Source organism: Xiphophorus hellerii, chromosome 11 (genome assembly GCF_003331165.1).
Source record: "Xiphophorus hellerii strain 12219 chromosome 11, Xiphophorus_hellerii-4.1, whole genome shotgun sequence".
Taxonomy (NCBI): domain Eukaryota; kingdom Metazoa; phylum Chordata; class Actinopteri; order Cyprinodontiformes; family Poeciliidae; genus Xiphophorus; species Xiphophorus hellerii.
Window position 1 is genome coordinate 10,138,524 of NC_045682.1, and position 21,011 is coordinate 10,159,534.

The window sequence follows — 21,011 nt, forward strand, 5'->3', positions numbered from 1 at the left end:
CCAGCTTGCTGTTACATAATTTTAAACTCACATAGCATCCACATCCCGTGATATTCAGGAAGTGGGTCGAGATTAGGGACCTGGAATCCCTTGTACTGTACTGAAGACCCCCTGTGTTGGGAAACAAAGCACTGCCAAAGAATTATGGCTCGGTCTTTGCCTTTTATTTATAATTATTTTAGGATGTTTATTGAAGCTTTACCTTAGTGGCAAGGCTTACGTGCCACCTATGCAAGACAATAAAGGTGTCTGTAAAGCAGAAATGATGTCAGGACACACGGCGGTGGGAGATAATCGCATCACAAGCGAGGACTTTGTTAAAAGGGCTTAGAGAGCGTCTGGTCCCTGCCAGCGGTGGTCCCCGTTTCATCCTTTGACGCTGAACCGCGCTTCTACGTCACCGCTGCCATGATGACGCAGTGAGCTGCACACTCTTAGTAAAAAAGGTGAGAGGAAAGCTCCTGTGACCACTGCATGGATAGAGGCTATTTTGATGTCTTGCATTTATGCTGTCATTCTCAATAAAAAGTGCGCTTTATTAACAAGTGGGCTATTTTTTCAAAATTATTATTAAGAAATGGCTCAGAGTTAAGACAATTTAGTAATTCCAATTTACAAATCTTTTTATTCTCTTCTTTCCTTCTTCCTTTCGTTTTTCTTAGTTTGATTCTTTGTTTCTCATTTCTTTCCTTTTTATTCCTCATTTCATATCCAACCGGAAAAAAAACAAAACAAAAAAAATAGTCAAAATAAATTGCAAATGCTGTAATTTGTGCAGCCGTGTCATTGGTCACCTGTGGGCCTTGCGGGTGCACCGCAGACCATTCTCCGGGCGAACCGTCGTTTTCAGTGTGCGTCCGTTTCCTCACGCAGCGCCCCTTTTTTTTCGGTGATCTACGCGCAGCAGCAGCAGCAGCAGCAGAGCAGCAGCAACGCCGCGCGGCGGCCCCGATCAGGAAGTGAATCTGAAGAAAATAAGCGACTGTGGAGGTAGAATGACATAGAGACGGGGGGGGGGAGAGAGGTGGGAGAGAATCGAGCGGATAAATAAAGGCGACTATATAAACGGAGCGAGGAATCCGACCCTGTTTCTGGATCCGTTTGGGAGCGGCGCCTGTCTGGGATATAGCTCCACTGCACCGCCGAAATAACACAAAGATGCTCATAAAGGAATAGTAAGTAAAACGGCGTGTGCACGGCGGAGTTTGTGCGTGCGTGTGCGTTTGCGTGACAGAGCGCTGGTGCGGTTTCGCAGAGCTGACATTGTGGCCAGCAGCCCGGGAGAGGAATTAGGAGAGCGCGTCCGGAGTGATGTCGACATCCAGAGGACTTTATGTCCATGATCAGATTCCTTCCGTCACGCAGAGTCAACGGAGGGATAAAACAGCGCCGGCTGCTGATGCAACTGCAGCCGGCGCTTCCCTGTGCCCTTCACATCCTTCATCACAAGTTCTAGCTCTTAATTCTCTCTGCCAGCGTTGCTAAAATGACGGATGCTGGTGCTGGGGCAGAAATGGCTGGCATAAGCCGCTCCGTGCCGTGCTCTGCCGCGCTGCGCCGTGCCCGCGCCGCTGTGGCCATGTTATTGATGCGCTCTGGTGAAGGTGAAACTAGCGACGGAGCATTCCGGTGTTCAGCTCTGGAGGAATGAAGAAGGTGTTGGATGGCCCGGGGTGGAGGGGATGCCTGGAGAGGATAAGGTGCGGGGTGGGCAGGTGTAGAGGAGGTGGCGTAAAGGGCAAATGGCGAGGTTTGTGTCAGATGCTGGGCCGAAGGGAAGCAGTGGCATATTAATTTGTGCCTGCTAAGAGGAAGGATATTTGAAATTCATTGTTTTGCATTGTTTTTAACACAATGTTGCCCCTCCACCCCCCACAAGGACTTTCTGTTCTTTATAGAACGGATTGAGGCCTTTGCTCAGAATCAGAAGGGCAAGAAGGATGCAATGCTGGCAAATTAGGATGTTATTGGGATTGAAATTAAAACACTCAGATATTAATACTGAAGACATCCAAAATTATAGTTAGTGTTTTCATTACAGCAACTTCAGTTTTTTGCCAACTGAAGAAAACCTCACTCTGCTAACCTTAATATAAAGGGCCTTCTTCTAAATATTTAAAACACTATTTTTTCCCCCACTGCAACTTTTGTAAGGTCACAGCTACTTTCTGAACACCAAGCTACAAAAAAAAATATAAAAAAAATCTACTTCCAATAGGCTTACCATGCCTTGGAAAGTATTAAAGCTCTTTGAATCACAACCAAAAAGTTTTTCATTCGGCTTTTATGCGATACACCAATACAAAGTTGTGCGTAACTTTGAAGTGAATGAAAATATACATGATTTAAGACGTTTTACAATTAAAATGTAATTTTTTGTCATTAAAGGCATCTTTGCTCATTCTTTTTTGAATTATTGGTTAAGGTCAGTCTGAATTTTTACACTGATTCTCGACTGTATTTATGTCTGGACTCTGACTGGGCCAGTCTAACACGAATAAGCTTTTTTCTAAACCATTCAATTGTAGTTCTGACTGGATGCTTAAGGTCAACGTGCTGCACAGATCTCCACTTCAACATCTAACAACTTTTCATCTAGTACTGCCCTGCAAATAGCTCCATTCATCCTTCCAACAACTCTTTCCTGCATTTCTGCAGCATGAGGCTGCCACCACAGAGTGTCACAGTGGGGATGGTTTGTTCAGGATGATAGTGTTCTGCCCCACAAAGTGTTTTGCATGAAGGCAAACAAGTTTGACTTTGGCTTCACCTGACCAGAGTAGCTTCTAACGCATATTTTATGTGCTTTCTATGTGGCAAAGTTGAGAAGTCATTTGTTTTCACAATGACCTCTTGTCAGTCCTCTATAATACCAAGTATTTTTGGGCTGTATCACAAGTAGTTGTCCTGGCAACAGATTTTCCCACCTGAGCTGTGGATCTCTGGAGCTCCTTCCGAGTTACCAGGGGCAAAAAGGTCACTCTGCAACTGACTACAAATGCACACCGATCATTTCATTATCATTCTACTTCATGTAATGTTTTGACTCCTGCTCCCTCACAAAATCCAAATTAAGTCCATTGAAGTTTGTGGGAAAATCTGAGGAAGCTCAGTGGGTGTGAATACTGTTCCGTGCATTGTAGATTAATCACCTACAGTTGTTGTGTTGGTTTCCTATCACATGTATTTAATCAATGAATGTCAGCAAAAAGCCGCAGATCGGAGTGGTGGCATGGCCAAAGATCTGAAGTGATTAGGGAGAGTCAGGCCCTCTGCAGTAAGCCTGGATATTAATTAAATTGGTTACGATTAAAGGCTAAAAGCTTCTACACACTGTCAACACACAGGCAAGAGACTTGTGCATCCACTACAGGAAACCATCATGGAGACCAGGAGTCAAGTCTTACAGGTGCTTTGTGACCTAGTGATCCTTACCTGACACTGACCTGGATCTCTTTTTATTTCCTTATTTCCCAGTAGGTTTTGGTACTTATACGATAATAAATAATCCTCTTTGCAATACGTGAAGCAATAAAGCGAATTATGTAGAAGCTGAAAGAGGGAAGAGAATGAAAAGAGAAAGAGAAATAAGCTACAAGGACATATAAGATGAGCAATGCAGAAGGGGTGTTTGTTTCCTGAAGCCACAGAGAGACACATGATCCCTCAAGACCTTTGGACCAAGGAGACTTCCAAAGACAGGAAAAAATAATCTTCAGTTCCTGTTTTTCATTTTAGGATTAATTTCTGATTTTTGAAACAGATACTTTGCAAAAAGTGCTATATGAGGTGCACCTTTTAAGAAAGGGCAATCAAATATTTTTGCAATGAACAGTTGTAAACTGCAGCAGCGTATGGCCTACTATTCAGTGAGCGCCTTTGTTGGACCCAGATTACATTAAGTGGCAGGTGGGTGTAGGATTATGGGAATTTTGGCATACTTCACATATTCACAGAACAAAATCAACAAAGCTGTATAGTGTACCCGTGCACAGAGGGGTGTGAGACGCAGACAGGTCAGAGAACGGAAGCAGAGCTGTGTGTTGTAACGGTGGAAGCATTGTGAATTGGAGGAACATTGCTCAGATGAGGTGTCTGAATTTGGAAATATGCACGTTGCAAATTCTGTCATAAATGAATCCATGTTTCATTGCTGTCAAATGTAAATGTGTGGGCTACCATTCTAGACTAAGATCCCTCCCTTCAGCAGCCACACTTTGGCTGCTGAACAGAATGCATTTTTCTTAACTCTGTTTGGGTTAAAATTTTGACTAGAAAAATATAAAAAGATTTACAGGGCAAAACTTCAATCAGATCACCTTTATACCACATAAAAAGCCTGTAACAATAAAATCAATAAAAAACAAATAAATGTAAAAAAAAATAAATAAATAAAGCCAAAATGTTATTGCTTATAAATACTAAGTCTTAGGTATTAAAATAACAGCAGATGAAGGACTAAGTCCAGCACTGGCGTTTTTAAACAGCAAACTAATTATTAAGAAATAATTACAGGAAACTTGCAAAAGTACTTGCAATTATTTCTTGTAGTTTGTTGACACATAAGAGTTTATTTAACCTTCTACTTAAATACTTTATTCAATAAACCCACTTAACCAGTAACACCCACCTAAACTGCTAGCAAAAGATGAAAGTAAAAATAATTCATTGATGCCATGCACTGTGGGATTTATAGTTCTTATTCTCTTTGTTCCTTGTAGTTCGGACCTTCATGGCCGGAGGCACAAATTTTGCCCCCAAAACAAAAACGTGTACCTTCACACAGACAATTTTTAAAAAATAAGATCTCAGTTCAGACCATGTAATGACTTGCCAGCTTGTCCAGGTTGTAAGCAGCTTCTGTCATCAATGGCTGCAGAGAGCTCCAACCCCACTGTGTCCATGAATCTGATTTCAGAAACAGAAACTGGATGGATGGATGGATGGATGGATGGATGGATGGATGGATGGATGGATGGATGGATGGATGGATTGTTTGACACAGTCTACTCTACCAACTACACATTGTTAAACATAATTAAACTGTCTTTATTTACATTTGTACATTTTTTTTTGCAAACTTAACATGTTGACACATAGTTTTCTCCTTTGCCATAAACTAGCGCACCCTTAAAGTGTATTTTGTGAAACACCAAGTTTTGTCATGTCTGTGAAATATGTATATTATTTAAAGTCCCCTTGTTATATGTCTTCCTATTAAAATCTTAATGGTAAACTAAATTACTGATAAAGGAAAAAAAAAACACGTCATTATCGGAATATTGCTGCAACGTGTGTAAGGACTTACACAATTTCAAAGCAGTATTGACAGCATAATCTGCATAGAAAGGAAATGATTGAGTATTTAGCATGTTAGGACCCATATCTTCACACTATTAAAATGTAAAGCAGATATTCAATGGTGTGACAGAAGTTTTAATGCTTCTCAAAGTAAAATTGTCCTGCATAAGTCACCTGTTTTAGTGGCAGCTGAAACTTTGACCATTTCAGATTTATTAGTCTGAAAACTGAAATCGATGCATCCCAACTTTACCAATAGAGGAAGATGTTTGTGTTGTAACAGCAACTGGATTAGGTAAGCTGTCAATTAATAGCTTAGCTCAATGATAGATTCTTAAGCAAACCCAAATGCAAATACATCTTCCTGTTCCTTCTCAGAGAAATTCTGCACCCAACAATGTGCTTTGTTTGCTGGTGTATCATTCATCATTTGTGCATAAAACTTAATTTTTGCATTTATATTTTTGTGCGAGGACAATTGGCTAAGAGCCACATCATCAATTTGTTGGTGATCTGTAACGTTTAGGATCATTTGTTAGCCAGCAGCTTTCGTCATGCTCTTGTAAACAAAGGCAGAACAGAGAATTACTGACACTTTCAGGCGTATCGTAAAAATCTAAAAAAATTAAAAAAGCAGCAAATCAACAGCATTTTATTGACTTCTGCTAAATGAGCTCTGAAACATAAGCCTGAACATTACCTATTCAGAAATCTAATTGAAACATATTGAAATTCCTTTAACATTCAACTTCTTCTTTTACCCTTATGTTGCTTGAGCAAGGAACATTCTCAATGTCTCTTCCTAAGCAGTGATCGGATTCATTTATCAGTGTGTTGCTTTTATTCAGTTTGGTTCCAAGATAGAGCTATTGTTTCCTCAGTTTCTGAGTTTTTTTTTGTTTTTTTTTTTTTTTTTTTTTTTTTTTTTTTTTTTTTTTTTGTAACCCCTCCAGGGGGTCTTTTTGTGGGCTCTAGTGTCCCTTTTCATGAAGTAGGCTGACAGGAAAGGGGAGGGAGAGGGGGGAAGACATGCGGTAAATGTCGCCGGGTCCGGGAGTCGAACCCGCGACAGCCGCGTCGAGGACTTGAGGCCTCCAAATGTGGGTCGCGCTAACCCCTACGCCACCATGGCACGCCCCAGTTTCTGAGTTTTGGTAAAGTTTTAAGTCGATAACTGTCATAAATTAATTTGTAGAGAAAGAACGTTTTAGGATTTAACTGAATGTTTCTCGCAAGGCTAAACTTGCAATCTAAGTCAATCTGGGTTGCTGGGTTGACTAAAGCAGTTCAGTATGTAACCACATGGATATATATATTTTTTTGTTTTGCTCTCTTGTGTGATATTTCTGTTTAGGAGAAGTAAAATTTCGGAGTCCTTATTTGAATAACTTCTTTTTCTTCTTGCAGTCGAGTGATTCTTCCCATCTCTGTGGAAGAGGTAAGTGTAGTTTAATACTCTTCAATATCTGTGTGTGAGTCAGCTGACTCCATCCATCCATACGTCCGTCTAGCCATCGACCGATTCACTTCCTCTTTTAGGACATGAGCTTAAATACAGTAATAACTCTGGAAATTTGAGACTGGACAAGTGTGATTTGTTGACATGCAAAATGTGTAGGAACCCTGAAAGCTGTTCCTTTAAACAGGACTTTTTAAAGCAAACAGCTTATTATCATCCCGTCGCTCTCTCATTTGTTCTCTCTCTCTTTATCTCTCCCTCTCTCCATTTGTTTGGGCCTTACCAGTATTATTTCAACTGAGTAGTTTCCCCCTCTATTAAGGCTTGCATCACAGATGAATTATCTGAAACTACTTCCATGACATCACCTGCTCACCCACCCCTGTATGCTACTTTACATTGAACACTTGATCCACAGTATAAAAACAGTCATTTTAGGCAGGCAAAACATTCCAATTTAATCTGAAAAACTCCGCTCACACACACTGTGCAGTGTGCCACATCACGTCAACAACATGGGAACCTCTAAATCAGAGACCACTGATGCTGTCTCGTATTGTCATTACAGCTCATCCCTGGTAGTCTTTGTCATTATATTGCCGAGTATTTTTATTATCATGTAAAGCTTACTAGAGGGATGCATTAGTGATAGAAAAGCTTTGCTAATGTCTGATTGCTTCTCATAATATTGACTTTGGTGATTTCGTTAGGTCTGACACAAAATTTCAATTAAAATGCATCAGTCAGAAGTAACTAATATAAAAATATGCCAGAAACTAAATAGTTAAACCAGATCATTTTTTTCAGTTATTAGAAAACAAAAAACATTTTTATTATCTGCAAAGGTTCAGAAAAGAAGTATAAACAACCTACATAGCCTTTGGCAAACACACATTTCAAGATCTTTTGCAAGATTGAATCAATCAAGATCTAATGAATGTTTAAGTTTACATTTTGCAAACTTAAATGTGATAATATTCTTTATACATAACTGTAAAAAGTCTTTCTAACTAGGTCAACAAGAACTGATCAACCTTTCAGATTCCAATTTTGTTTGTTCATTGCCTGTATTCTACATTGCAGCAGCTCTACAGTTTGTCTGTCCAAACACCTTGGCAGGTGCTCACTTAGTTTTCTTTTCTTTTTTTTTTTTTACAAGCATTGCCTGTGCCAGAACAAGGTGCCAGTCTCAGATCGAACTTTAGACCACTGAACAGATACTTGAACTGAGATTTTTCCAACAGGAAAGTTGAGAGACATCGGATCAGAACCAAACACCTGCAGTATCCTAATGATTAAAGCACTTTCCTCTTCACGTATAGTTACAGAACTGGTGTCGTGCACCTTGTTTTTTAGCCTTTATATTTGCTTGTGAGTACATTTTTCCTTTTCATCTTTCACAAGTAGTTTGATCAGTAAAAAGGCTCTTGCTGAACCTTCTTATAATCTTTTGTTGAAATATTACTTTTTGTGTAGATCCTGCATAAACCTTTAATCCTCAAAAATATGGAGAAATTAAATATTTTCTTCTATTATGTGTTAAAAAAAAAAGATGGAAAGGGAAAGAGTTCAACCCTTCTCTGACTAATAGTTTATGACACTGATTTACAAGCATTAACATAGTTGGCTGTTGCTTTTTATTGCTAGAAGTACATAAAACATATACTGTATGTTTACACATGAAATTGTTACTCTCCTAAATCACATTGGGGACAATTTACCTCTACTTCAAGATATTGTTAGTTTGAGTTTTCAAAGTATGTTGATTGTTTTTATTTTATGTGTTTTTAAAGACTTTTACATTTTCTTACATCATATCAAGGCAATGTTTGTTAAAGAGCAAGCCTGCACAGAAAGAAACAGATGAACTGATGTAGGAGTACTTTCTATGTTAATGAAAAGTAACAACTCAATATCAGGAGGGAGGGAGTTTAGTTGTGGGCAGATTCATCTCGGCAAATAACAGCATATAATGTTAATTGGAGATTAGTAAAGGAAGGGATCAGTTTTTCCTCCAGCAGCCCAAGTCTCTTAGAATGAGTCATGAGTGAAAAGAAACGTGAAAAGAAAGAGCCAGGGAGAAACGTCTTTCATTCCTAAGTGACTTGGAAATAGTTGTCTTCTGTTATTTGCAACTAGGTGAAAATGTTGCCAACTACCTGACCTCCTCATTCATTCTGCCATTAGTTCAATCTTTCAGTGTATGTCCATGAACCAGTTTCATTTAGTTTGAGAAAATTCAATAAAATTGCTCTGTGAAAAAGGAAAACAGATTTTATCCTTTGAGTTCGAATTGCCTGTAATTAAAGACATGAGTGAAACGTTTTTTCAATTCCTTCAACTTCACACCTTCAAATTAAAAGTATATAATCTATTACCATTTTCATTTTTTCCCAGCATTGACTCGATTGTGCTTGCATAGTTTGAACTTTGCTGTTCGAAATGCTAGAAAAATGAAAATAAACATCTTATTTGTGAAAACAATAGAATAATTGAGCCTTTATTGAGTCACTTCATACTTGCTGTGTTGTTATTGTGCCAAGGCTCAGGTTTGTTGAGGTTATATGATAGATTAGAGCTGATTAAGAAAAAAAGGAAACCATTGTTTTCTATTTTGAAATCGCTTGAATTCAAAGCCTTCAGATGGAGAAAGAGGTAAAATGAGGAGAAAGAGAAAGAAGCTTGTGATAGTTGCAACAATAGATGGAATAATTCAGAGCTCCATTAAATAAAAATAAGAGAGAAAACAAGGTATTAATTTTAAATATAACCTGTGATTATAGACTTTTCTTTTGCTCAATTTTCATTAACAGTCCAATCCATTGTTCTGTTTCTCAGTACCAGGTGGGCCAGCTGTACTCTGTAGCTGAAGCCAGTAAGAATGAGACGGGCGGAGGCGAAGGAGTAGAGGTGCTAAAAAATGAACCCTATGAGAAGGATGGAGAGAAGGGCCAGTACACACACAAAATTTACCATTTGCAGAGGTAAGCATTTTCACAAGAGGCGTTCCAGAAAGTGTGTCTTGTAGAGAGTCCACATATCACATTTACACAGGATGAATTTCTCATTTTCTGTCTTGAGTCCATTATCTTTCTTTATAGCCACTCAGACCTTTTCCACATCTTTCAGTCACCAGGAACTCAAGACTTTAGCATGCTTCTTTGGACCAAATAGTGTAGCAGTTTGGTCTTTATTTGACTCTAATTAAAAGTTTTTAAATATACTATGGTTAATATTATTGTTTCAATTATTCAGATTACCTACATAAATAAAAACATGTCATGAAATGTACAAATGCATATTTTCAGTGTGTCATTGGTGGAAATATTAAAATTCTGATGACACAAACCAAAAGTATTTTAAATAAATAACTACGCCAGGCATTAAACACTTTGATTGTTGCCTGTCCATAGATCAGTTTTATATGATTGACCTTTTTGCAGCGACTCTTTTTTTTCTTCTATTAATGATGGTGCAATTGATACCATTGTACTAGCAATGCCATATAGTATTCATGTCTGTAACTCTTTCGCATTTTGTTTAGTTTATACCTGAAATTCCAATTTACTTTATTTAGAGTTTAATTAATGGACTAGAACAAAGTAGTTCATAAAAGTGGGAGTTTTTAATCATCCTTACTATAACTAATTTGAAAGATTTATAATGTTATTTTATTCAGCGATAGAATGACAGAGCATACACTTTCAATTTCTGCCATTGATTCTCAATTGGATCTAGGTCTGGACTTTGACTGGGCCATTCTAAGACCTGGCTATATTCTGATCTAAATAATCTGACTAAAGTTCTGGTTTCATGTCATCTTGCTGAAGGATTAACCTTTGCCCCAGTTTCAAATCCAAAAGGTTTTCACTCTATCTTTACCCGTACTTAGCTCCATCCATGTTCCCATCACTCTAACCAGGGTAGTTGTCCTAGCTCAAAATATGCCTTCCCACATCATGTTTAGGTCTAATTCTACCACATGTTTTCAGTGTCCCCTACATGGTTTGTGGACATTTAAACTTCTTTCAACAATGGCTATCTTCTTGCCACTTTCTTCTCCTCAGATTTGGTGATTTATGTTTGCTAGATGTCCAAAATTCTACCACCTTTGTATATCAAGGACAACAAAAGTCTTGCAGCTGGAATTACAGCAATTAAACTCATGTAGTTTGTTTTCTATTCTCTTGTAGTAAAGTGCCATCATTCGTCAGAATGTTGGCTCCATCTTCAGCTCTGAACATCCATGAGAAAGCCTGGAATGCATACCCTTATTGTCGTACAGGTATGTATAACACACTGTGGTTGGGCACACACAACTATTTACAGACTAACATACTTTAGAACTCTGCAAAATCTTGATTGCATTTTTTTTCTAGTAAGTACATTAATTTCGTCTAGACTTGATTGAAGATTTGAGCCTAATTTTTTAATTATGATCTACTTTTGGACCAGACCCTGGACGTTCCAAATCCCTTCTGGGAATAAGTTGTGAACAAGTTCCTGCAATGGATCTAATCTCCCAGCTAAATTACTAACGCTAGCAGTTTTGTTTACATGCCCAGTGCACATTTTTGGTGTGACGTCTTTGTCAGCTAAAGGAAACAATGGAGATTTCTTTGTTTGTAGTCTTCAAAAAGGTATTTTTTATGAACGCTTTAAATTGCTTCAGGTAAAAAGTGCTTTCATGCTCGAGATTCCTCCCTTCCTCTCTTCTTTCCTTGTGCCTTTGGGTCTCTGTCACTTTCAAGGAGTAGTTGAATAATTTACTGCATGTCCTGTGAGAAGAGCCGTGCAATCACTTGAGCCATTCAGGCAAAGATCCCGCCACCCGTACACACTGCCAGCTGCCAGACCGCCATCTGTCACCCAAACACGTTTAAAGGCACAAACCAACTCTGCATCTCAAACACTGCTCTCATATCATTTTGAGATTGCCAGCTTGTGCAAATGCTAACAGCTTTCTCAGACATTCTTTGCTGTCATTAATTGTGTCTTTCTCTGTGTTTGGGGCTGCACTTTTCCCCCCCACCTGGCTCTGCAGTCATCACTGTGAGTATTTCTTTTGCTTGTGTTTGCTTTGAAGAATTCAGAAATCAACACATGCAACACACTCAGCTAAGGTGCACAACGAGAAGGCGCCTAACCTGAAAGCTGAGAAAGAAACGTGATCTATTTAGTGAAACTGTAACAGGGATAGAAACACACTGTGATTGTGTTTGTGTGGCTGGGTGTTAGTGAACGACAGCAAGATACCGATCCTTGTCAGCTGAACCTTTTATAGATTTTTACATAGGATTCTTACTCCCTTCACTCAGGGTTGTCTGTGTTTTTCTTTGCAGAATGAGTATATGAAAGATAACTTCCTGATCAAGATTGAGACGTGGCACAAACCTGACATGGGACGCCAGGAAAATGTTAGTGAATAAGATCATAAGCTATGGAAGTGTATTTTCATGTCTGAACAATATTACGAATTCAGGTATGAAAGAGAGAACCTTAATAAATTGTCAACACATCTGCAAATCACATTTCGTCGCACTACAACCATAAAAGCCTGTTTAAATGGGATGTTTTTATGATAGAGCCACACAAGCTGCATAAAGTGTATAGTGGAAGAAAAAATGATACATGGTTTTCAAAATATCTTAGTTTCTGTTATTTAATAAAATCAAATACTGTTAAGTGTTCAGTTAGAATTGTGTACAACTATTTTCACAGAAATAAGAGCTACAGATCTTTCTGGATTATGTTTAGCAATGTGTATTTTTTGTTTGACAGTTCTTTGCATGGTAACATCTCCTCAGTCAGACTGAAAGGAGGACTTCTGAGAACACCAACTGTGAAATCATTTACTACTCAAGTCTAGACTTTTTCCTGGGCCATTCTAACTCAGAAATAGCTTTGATCTAAATCACTCCATCATTTCTCAAACTGTGTTCATGGTGAACTTCCACCTCAAGTCTTTTTTCTTTTTTTTTTGTGGTTTTAGTGGGGTTTATGTTTTAGTAGCTGAACAGGAAGAAGGGGAATCGAACCAACTACTTTGAGGGCTGTAGCCTCCACATATGCTGTGCCTCCTCTACCTCTGAGTTATGTGGCACACTCACCTCCAGTTTTTCAAAGCCTCTCTAACGATTATTGAGCATCTTCATTAAGGAATCACGGGATGATCAGCTGAAATCAATAGTTTGTGGTTGATAAATGTAACAGACACAACAACCACTGATGCTGCATTCCCCTGACCAGAACGACCTATAACAAATATCTAGTATTGTTAGGATTTTTGCTTATATACAATCAAGCAATGTGGGTGATGTTGCAACTGATGTCTGAGTTGTTGTTTTTTTCACTGTAGTCTTCTGTTGCTCCTTCTTTCCCTCTGTTTACCATCCAACACCAACATCAATAACTTCTTTTCCATTTACAGACAGTAGCATGCATCCAAACAATATTTTCTGTACAATTTTTCTCTTATGACACTTAAGTCCAATTTGCATAATAATTTGGAACACGGTGTAGACTCCATTTACGTATGAGTTGACTTCAGAGGGTAAATTGTTGCACTGGACATCTGTGTAAAGGGGGCTAAATACAAATGCATGTCACAATTGTTAGATTTTTATTCATAACAAAAATTGAAAGCCATTTATCACTTTCCTCCGACTCCACATCTATTTATTTTGTGCTGGTCTACTACTTGCAATCATAAAGACCTTGAAGTTTATTATTTAAAAATGTTGATCACAGACATGATTTTTGTCAAATCTTGCATTTCTGTGTCATTTTACATGGTAAACATTTATTGAATTGTATTTTTTCTTGAGCTTAAGCTTATAACTATAACATTAGGAACACATTGCATAAAAAATTCTGTATGTTATTTAAATTTGTAGACAAATTTTTGTGACTTTGCCCTGTGGTTGTGTTTTAGGTACACGGTTTGGATGCAGAAACCTGGAAAAAGGTGGATGTAGTCTATATTGATATTGCAGACAGAAGCCAGGTGGAGCCAAAGGTAAATCAGTGGGCCCATTTTTACTACTGGAATGATGAATGCAGCTGCTGTTGTTTGTATTGTTATATGCCCCACATACAGTATATCTTGTTTGTTCTGGTCTGTATCAGGACTACAAACCAGAGGAGGATCCCTGCAAGTTCAAGTCAGCAAAGACAGGACGAGGTCCTCTAGGACCAGACTGGAAGGTAAACAATACCAACATTTTCATCTTAACAATAAATGCTACATTTCGTATTATGTATTACCTCCTGTTATTACATTATTATTTTTGGTGTCAAAAAATAGATTCACAGAGGTTTCATTATAGGGTTTTGGAATGTTTTTTGCTGTTACTCTCTGTGGTGGCTTTCCTAGCATTTGGTTTTCACATGTTGTGAAACAGCCGATGGTTAATCCTGCACAAAGCCCTTGTTAATCTTTCAAGGTGGAAGGGCACTTTCATGTTTTTCTCAACTTTTTGTTCTAAAAGATCTTAGTAACTTAACCTAAAGAGATACATTTTCAGTTCCTCCTAAGTTTCATTTACTGTTCCTTAATACTTTCATTTATTGGACCATGCCTCATTGTTAGCTTCCATAAAACACACATGCGATCTCTTCTCTGTTAATTTGCCAAATGAAAAAAAAACTCTCCTTCCCACTGGCATGTGTTGTCCAGCAGCTATGATGTCTAGTGAGCGTTCTCTAAGCTAACATTTTGTCCTGAGGGGATCCGACACAAGAAGAAGACACAAACTTCTGTAATAGTTTCCACCTGCACCTGTTAATTTACAACTTCCCAATGCATAATTTCAACTTCGAATGTCCTTGTTGTATTTCTGTCTTGGAACATAGAAAACATGACTTCCACGTACAAACAAAATGCACCAATTGCTTCCAAAAGCTGAATAAAACTGTTACTCTGACTCATATGAGAACATATTTTTGTGCTTTTGAAACAATAACCTTTAAAGCCTTTTTGTACCCTAATGCATAAACAGCCCATAATCAGAACCCACAGCTGAAATAGCTGTGGTAATTATATTAGGCTTTGTTTCATTTCTGCTACAGATCTATAAACACTTGGTTTAAACATTAAATCTGAATCCAAATGTGTATCAGTAGGTCTCCGTTGCCTATGACAACCCTAATGCTAGTGTTTCTGTTTACATGCAGAAGGAGCTTCCTAACAAGAAAGACTGCCCACACATGTGTGCCTACAAACTGGTCACTGTCAAATTCAAGTGGTGGGGTCTGCAGAATAAAGTGGAGAACTTTATCCAAAAGGTTTGTTGACTGTTGTTTTTTTCTTGCATTGTTATGCTTTTCAACTTTTGTACAAGACAGTGGTCGAGTCAGGGAATAATATGCATCTCTTACTGAATTTCCAGATCTTATTTTTGTTTAATGTGCTAAGAATAGTTGGCAGTACAGCAGCTTGAAGTGTGGTAATAAAGCATAAATAATTATGATAGTCCTACTTATATCCATTCATAAGGAAATAAGCATCTATTATCCTTGGGCCACAATAAGGTATTTGATTTTTTTCCGTTGTTGTCTTACAGCAAGAGAAGCGCTTGTTCACAAATTTCCACCGCCAACTGTTTTGCTGGATTGATAAGTGGATTGAACTGAACATGGACGATATTCGTCGCATGGAGGAGGAGACTCGTAGGGAGCTAGATGAAGTAAGCCAACAGAAATACCACATACTGCCAAATCTCTTACACTTATATAAAACTTGTTTCTAATAACCCGGAATCTAAATTAACGGCTGCTAAATTATCTACGTATAACTCACTGGACCGACATTTGAGATGCAGGATGACCTGAGAATTTGGGGCCAAGTTCTGATTATCAGTTTTTTAAGTTCCAATCTGCTAATGGCAATTTTTGTAAATTCATATTTCTCTCTAGAGACAATAAGTGACAGTATTAAAAAGATCGTTCTACTCTAATTTAAATATTACAACTTCTTAGATTTAAAGCACATTTTAAAAAAGATCTTAACCTTATTAAAATTAAGTTTCTAAGAAACCCTGAGAGCAAAAGAGCCTTCCTGTTATCTTTTTAGTCCTTCCTGTTATCTTTTTAGATTAGTCTGTCATCTATCATCCAAAACCCTTCATTCAATGATTTCTCAGCTCTAACAAGCATGTTGTTGTATATTCTTGTCAGATGAGAGTCAAGGATCCTGTGAAAGGAATGGTGGCTCTAGAGGACTGAGACTTTGTTGGACATAAATGCTGCCGCTCATCAGGTAAGCAGAGTTGCAATGGAAACAGATGTGTAGATATGTACGTCAACATATCTACACATCAACTTCTTTTCTTCATGGCTCAAACTTTGCTTTTGGGTTTTTTTTCTCTCTCACTCATGTCTCCCTTTCCCACCAGATTGGACCTGAAACCAGCGGATTCACTCCTCCTTTTGTCTCAACTGATATGTCTGACTGGACGGTCCAAATCCTACTTTCCGCAGTAGATTTTGGTCTTCTCGGACCTGGACCCAGTACACTCCCAGTTTTCAGCTGATCTCCTCTACATCGTCTGTCCTTCCTTGAGTCCTACTTGTCTTATTTTGTTTTGTTGTTTTTACTCATTTGCTGTTTCCACCTAGCTTAAACTTTTGAAGGCTTCCAGTAGCATCATTATTAAGATTGTGAGTTACTCCGATCTTTTTCTCTCAATTTTGTTCTAAACTACAGAGAACAGTGAGAACACTGTCATTCATCTCTGCAACTAAGGACATATTTTAGACAAAATATCACAGTGGCACATCAGTATAGTGTAATGCAGTCTGTTGTGTACTTCTAACCAGCCAGTAAGGTTTTATCCCCAGTACCTGCCTTCCGGCTTCAAGGTGTTTGTCAATTTTTCTGCTGCTTTGTGAGTGTGTGTGTGTGTGTGTGTGTGTGTGAACGCTTCTGTTGTGTGCCAGTGTGTGTTGATAGGTCATCAAAGTGTCCAGCCAGGTTTTTCTTCAAACATTATTTCAAGCTCTGGATGAACATGCAGTAATGTGAAGATTATGTCTAACTCTATGAATATGTAAGTAGAAATAGTCTAAAAAGATGCACATAAAATGTTAATCACAGTTGATACGGTAAATGAAAACAGCCATAAATGATTTGAGGACTGCCGATTTTCTTTTCTGACAGACTATTTTGTTTCTTGATGTGTCATTGGATAAATGGTCTTATCCAGCAAAAGCAATAACTATCATGACATGTTGGGTCTCCTTTTTTATCATCACAAATCTGTTTTAGTCCTTAGTTTGTTTCTGTTGTGAGGTCAGTTTTAGGAAAGCAGAGCCTGAGCTGAATGTCAGGAGCTTAACAGAATTTAAGTGTTAGTCTTTCTATAGAGTGTTATCTTGTTATTTATTTCATTGTTCTTACTTATTTTCTCTGGTATTGTGCTTAGGACTGAATGAGTAACGATTAGTGGTGTGACAGTTTGCAGAGACCTGATGAATGACTGGGTGAAGAAGTGAGGAACGGCTCACTCGACATCATTGCTCTCTGTTTTTATCGTCTCCTTTGTCCTATCTTATTGTTCTTCTTCTTATGTTATAGATAAGAGATATCTATTATGTTATAGATAACCAGATAACGCTGGTTTCATACACTTTACTATTCCATGTACTTTAACAGGAGAGTGTGCAAGAGATCACATAAAGGAGCCAATCAATTACATTGATTGATTATATTTGGATTGCTACAAAAACTGCCACAAAATTTGGGGACAATAAAATACAAAATTAAATTTATTTTTGGAACTTTATGTCCAACAATTTCAAAGGCTTAATTCTGGACACATGTGTGGAGTTTATATGCATATTTACTTGCAATAATAAACAAAAGGTTCAGTGGAAGGGCTTCCCATTGGCCTTTATTAGACATAGACCACATGATGTCATAGTTTGTTTTTTAAAAAGCAGGTTTAATTTGACATTTTACAAAGTCTTACTGATCCCTCTGTTGTAGAAATTGTGCTTACGGGAACGCTTGTTTGGAATAAGGACATGTCATCATCACGTCATCACTGACTTAATTTTAATCCTAAGTTAGGTTTTAGGTCAGTTTATTAAATCTAGACAAATTCAGTCGTTTTTTAGCTTTGTTGTTTCACCCTGAAACTGAACTGATCATTTAAATAATTTAACAACCAATATCATATAAAATCATTAGAGAGAGCAACTATTATTATCTATACTTTTTAGAATCTTCTTTCATTATGTTAGAAGTCTTTTTTTTTTTTTTCCACAGCGCTGTAATTCAATAGACCTACCAAGGGTCAAAAGTGACACAATTCAATGAACTAATAAATTGATGAATAATTATTTATATCAGTGAGACTTTAAATAAAATGTCAATAAATATATTCAATATTTATATATATATATTATTTTGTTTTCTATTTATATAATTATTTATTAAACAAATGTATTTAAAAAACTAATGAAAACTAGTGAAAATCAACAGTTATATGTTGAATAAATGATGTACTCACAAGTCACACAGCTCAATTACAGACCAATCATCTGTAATTGATGATTACAGATGATTACAGGGCAGTTAGCCCCACTCACTTACCTTCACAGGTAAGGCAAATAAATTCTTGATAACACTCAATATGGGATTAAATACTGACATATTCAAGCATCTTTTTAACATGATGAATGAACAACTTAAGTAATTATTTCCTAATTTAACACATGTACATATGTTTGTTTAACATCTCTTTTATGCATCGACTTGTTGCACTTTTGGCCCTCAATAGCCAAATTGCTTCTCACTGTCTTTTACCTCCTCTGAAGAGGACATGGATGTCCCACCCCTCCACGTCTGTGTCCATCATCCCTCTCTGTTTGGGTTTGTCAACTGGGTCATGGAGATTTGTGGATGTACTGTGTGTACTGACTTTGTAAATAGTAAATAAATTAATGTAGATGAACACATATATATATAGATGAGACTGTCCTGCCAAGTGTGCACAACACCCTCTCAAACACTCCTGATCCATTATTCAAAAACCTCACAGACTCCTACAGAAACATTTGAGTGTGAAAATGTAGCGTTATAGTAGCTAAAATTTAGTGCAGGTAAGACATTGTTTAGAACAATATGAAATGTATTTATTTAGGGAAAATAAAAATTTAGCAGCAGCTAGAAGCTGAGCTTTGTTATTTGTATTCAGAGGAAAACATTTGAAGTGAAGCAAGCACCCCGTTCACTGTCCCTCAGAGGGGACGTCTTCTCACTGGCAGGACAGCATAAATATATATTTTTGTTCTGAATGTTGTAGTACCTCTGTTGTCAGTCTCTGGATTACACTCTCTTCTCTCATTGAAATGGTAAACGTTACTGTAGCTTGGGTCAGTGCATTGATCCACATCATGGCAAAATCGTGGAAGTGGATCCCCAGTGCATGTCGGATTGTTGTGCTCCTGTTGTTAGTCATGAAAGATGATTATCCTGCCTGGCCTTCAACGGAAGCACAGAAGTACCGTAACAAGGAATGTGGTTTCCAAACAGATGCCGAGATAAGATTTTAAGAGCTCAAAGACACAAAAGTTATGAGAGAGCATATTTTAACAGAGACAATCTAATATATCTCTTTTTAGATTCCTTGATTTTTAATTGGAGTATGAAGAAACCAAATGATTCCATAATCCTGAACTGTTTTTAAATCTCTCTGTCTCTCTTTTTCTCTCTCACTCCTGTTACCTTGTCTCCTATTTTTTTTTTCTTTTATTGTGAATTTGTGCCTTTTCGTCATCTTATTCTCTAATAACACTACTGTACATCAGAGACATAACGAAATGAATAAAGACTCAAAGTGACTATACAAATTGAGAGCATGATGTAGATTATTTTATCCTGAAGCCTCGTAAGAGTTTCTGTGGTGTCGGACTCATAACAAAATCATTGCATTGTAATAAACTCCATAGTTACGAATGGAAAGTCCTTTAATAGCTTTTCAGTATTCACATTGTCAAATGTTATGTTAAAAGACCTAAAAGTGAAATAACTATTCAATAAGGTAATGGGGAACAAGTGGGGTAGATCAGAAATAGAATGGGAACACATAAATTTGACACACGACACCTGTATTTAACTCCGTTAATTATCCAATCAAGACTGACCAACTTCTCTGAGGGTCAGAATTGAAAGACAGTCAAAAACCATGATGCTGCCACCACCAAGTTTAACAGAGAAAATTGTTAGAAAAAGATTCTCTTGCAATATTAATGTTAGTCATTAGCTGAAAATGTAAAAATAAGTAACCTAATGGGTTTTAGTCTACTTACCCTAATAACCTTTCCTAATAATTTTGCACTCAAGCTAACAAGCAAATATGTCTTAAGTAATGCTAGTCGTAATAATGTGTTTAACCACTTGTAATATAAACTGAGGTTTGTACTTTTCAAAATGCTGTACAAGAAATCCTTTTGAAGATAACAGACCATAAACACTTCCACAGTCTGTTTTGTCATGTTATTTTAGTTAAACATAAAAAAAGAAATGTATTATGACACTAGAGCACCTTACACATTCCATACTTTTAAATATTTAAGGATTATTTTTAAACATACAATACGTCCTTTATAGCTATTCACAAATACTTTCTCACTGGGTTATTAACCAACCAAGGATATTAGCTTAATCCGATGTTACGCTGTTAGTCTGCTGTGGGTCAGGGCACAGTACAACAAGGGAAATTAACAAACTGTCAAATAACATCACAGCCGTCCAGAGAGGAAGAAACTACATTTCTTGTCACGTTTTTGGAGATTTTTACCTTTGAAGACAATTTTTCTGGACAACGTAAGACTCATATACCAACAACGGTAGAATTTCAAGTGCTTTGCTTTACTTTTTTACTTTGTTCTTTTGATTTTTCTGTCATGAAAAATGTATCAGTAGGAAAGTCTCTGTCTTGACTGTGAAGGCTTAAAGTAAAAAACAAAAAAAAAACAAGTAAAAGGGTTATAATGACCCTTTTACAAAAACGATGTATGTAATCATATCTGTATTGGTTTGATCTTTATAATCATTTTCATTTCTTGTGTTAACTGTCATGCTTTGTGCTCTCTTTTAGTTCTAGTTAAATTTAAACATTTCTGATGTATTTTATATAACTATAGAGTTTTTACAGTGGCTCTTGTGTGTATGTGTGTGTGCTTTAAGTCGTGTTGTGTCTCTCTTTAGTTGTGTCCTTTCAGTGACATTTAAAAGGTAAAGCAC

The 21,011-nt window shown here is 37.3% G+C and overlaps 1 protein-coding gene across 1 annotated transcript; it reads left to right on the forward strand.

The window, feature by feature from the left end:
- Positions 1 to 826: 826 nt before the first annotated feature.
- Positions 827 to 19,617, forward strand: pitpnab (phosphatidylinositol transfer protein, alpha b). The gene is made up of 12 exons (XM_032576214.1): positions 827 to 1,175; positions 6,709 to 6,739; positions 9,599 to 9,744; positions 10,954 to 11,045; positions 11,805 to 11,812; positions 12,103 to 12,177; positions 13,695 to 13,778; positions 13,889 to 13,966; positions 14,936 to 15,046; positions 15,325 to 15,447; positions 15,938 to 16,019; positions 16,156 to 19,617. The coding sequence occupies exons 1-11, from the start codon at positions 1,159 to 1,161 to the stop codon at positions 15,983 to 15,985; spliced, it is 813 nt and encodes a 270-aa protein (XP_032432105.1). The 5' UTR covers positions 827 to 1,158; the 3' UTR covers positions 15,986 to 16,019; positions 16,156 to 19,617.
- The last annotated feature ends 1,394 nt before the right edge of the window (positions 19,618 to 21,011 follow it).

Excerpts from the sequence above, each read along its gene's own strand:
- pitpnab (XM_032576214.1), top strand. Across the intron at positions 13,967-14,935 it reads CTCTAGGACCAGACTGGAAG|AAGGAGCTTCCTAACAAGAA; the intron begins GTAAACAATACC and ends GTTTACATGCAG. Across the intron at positions 15,047-15,324 it reads TGGAGAACTTTATCCAAAAG|CAAGAGAAGCGCTTGTTCAC; the intron begins GTTTGTTGACTG and ends GTTGTCTTACAG.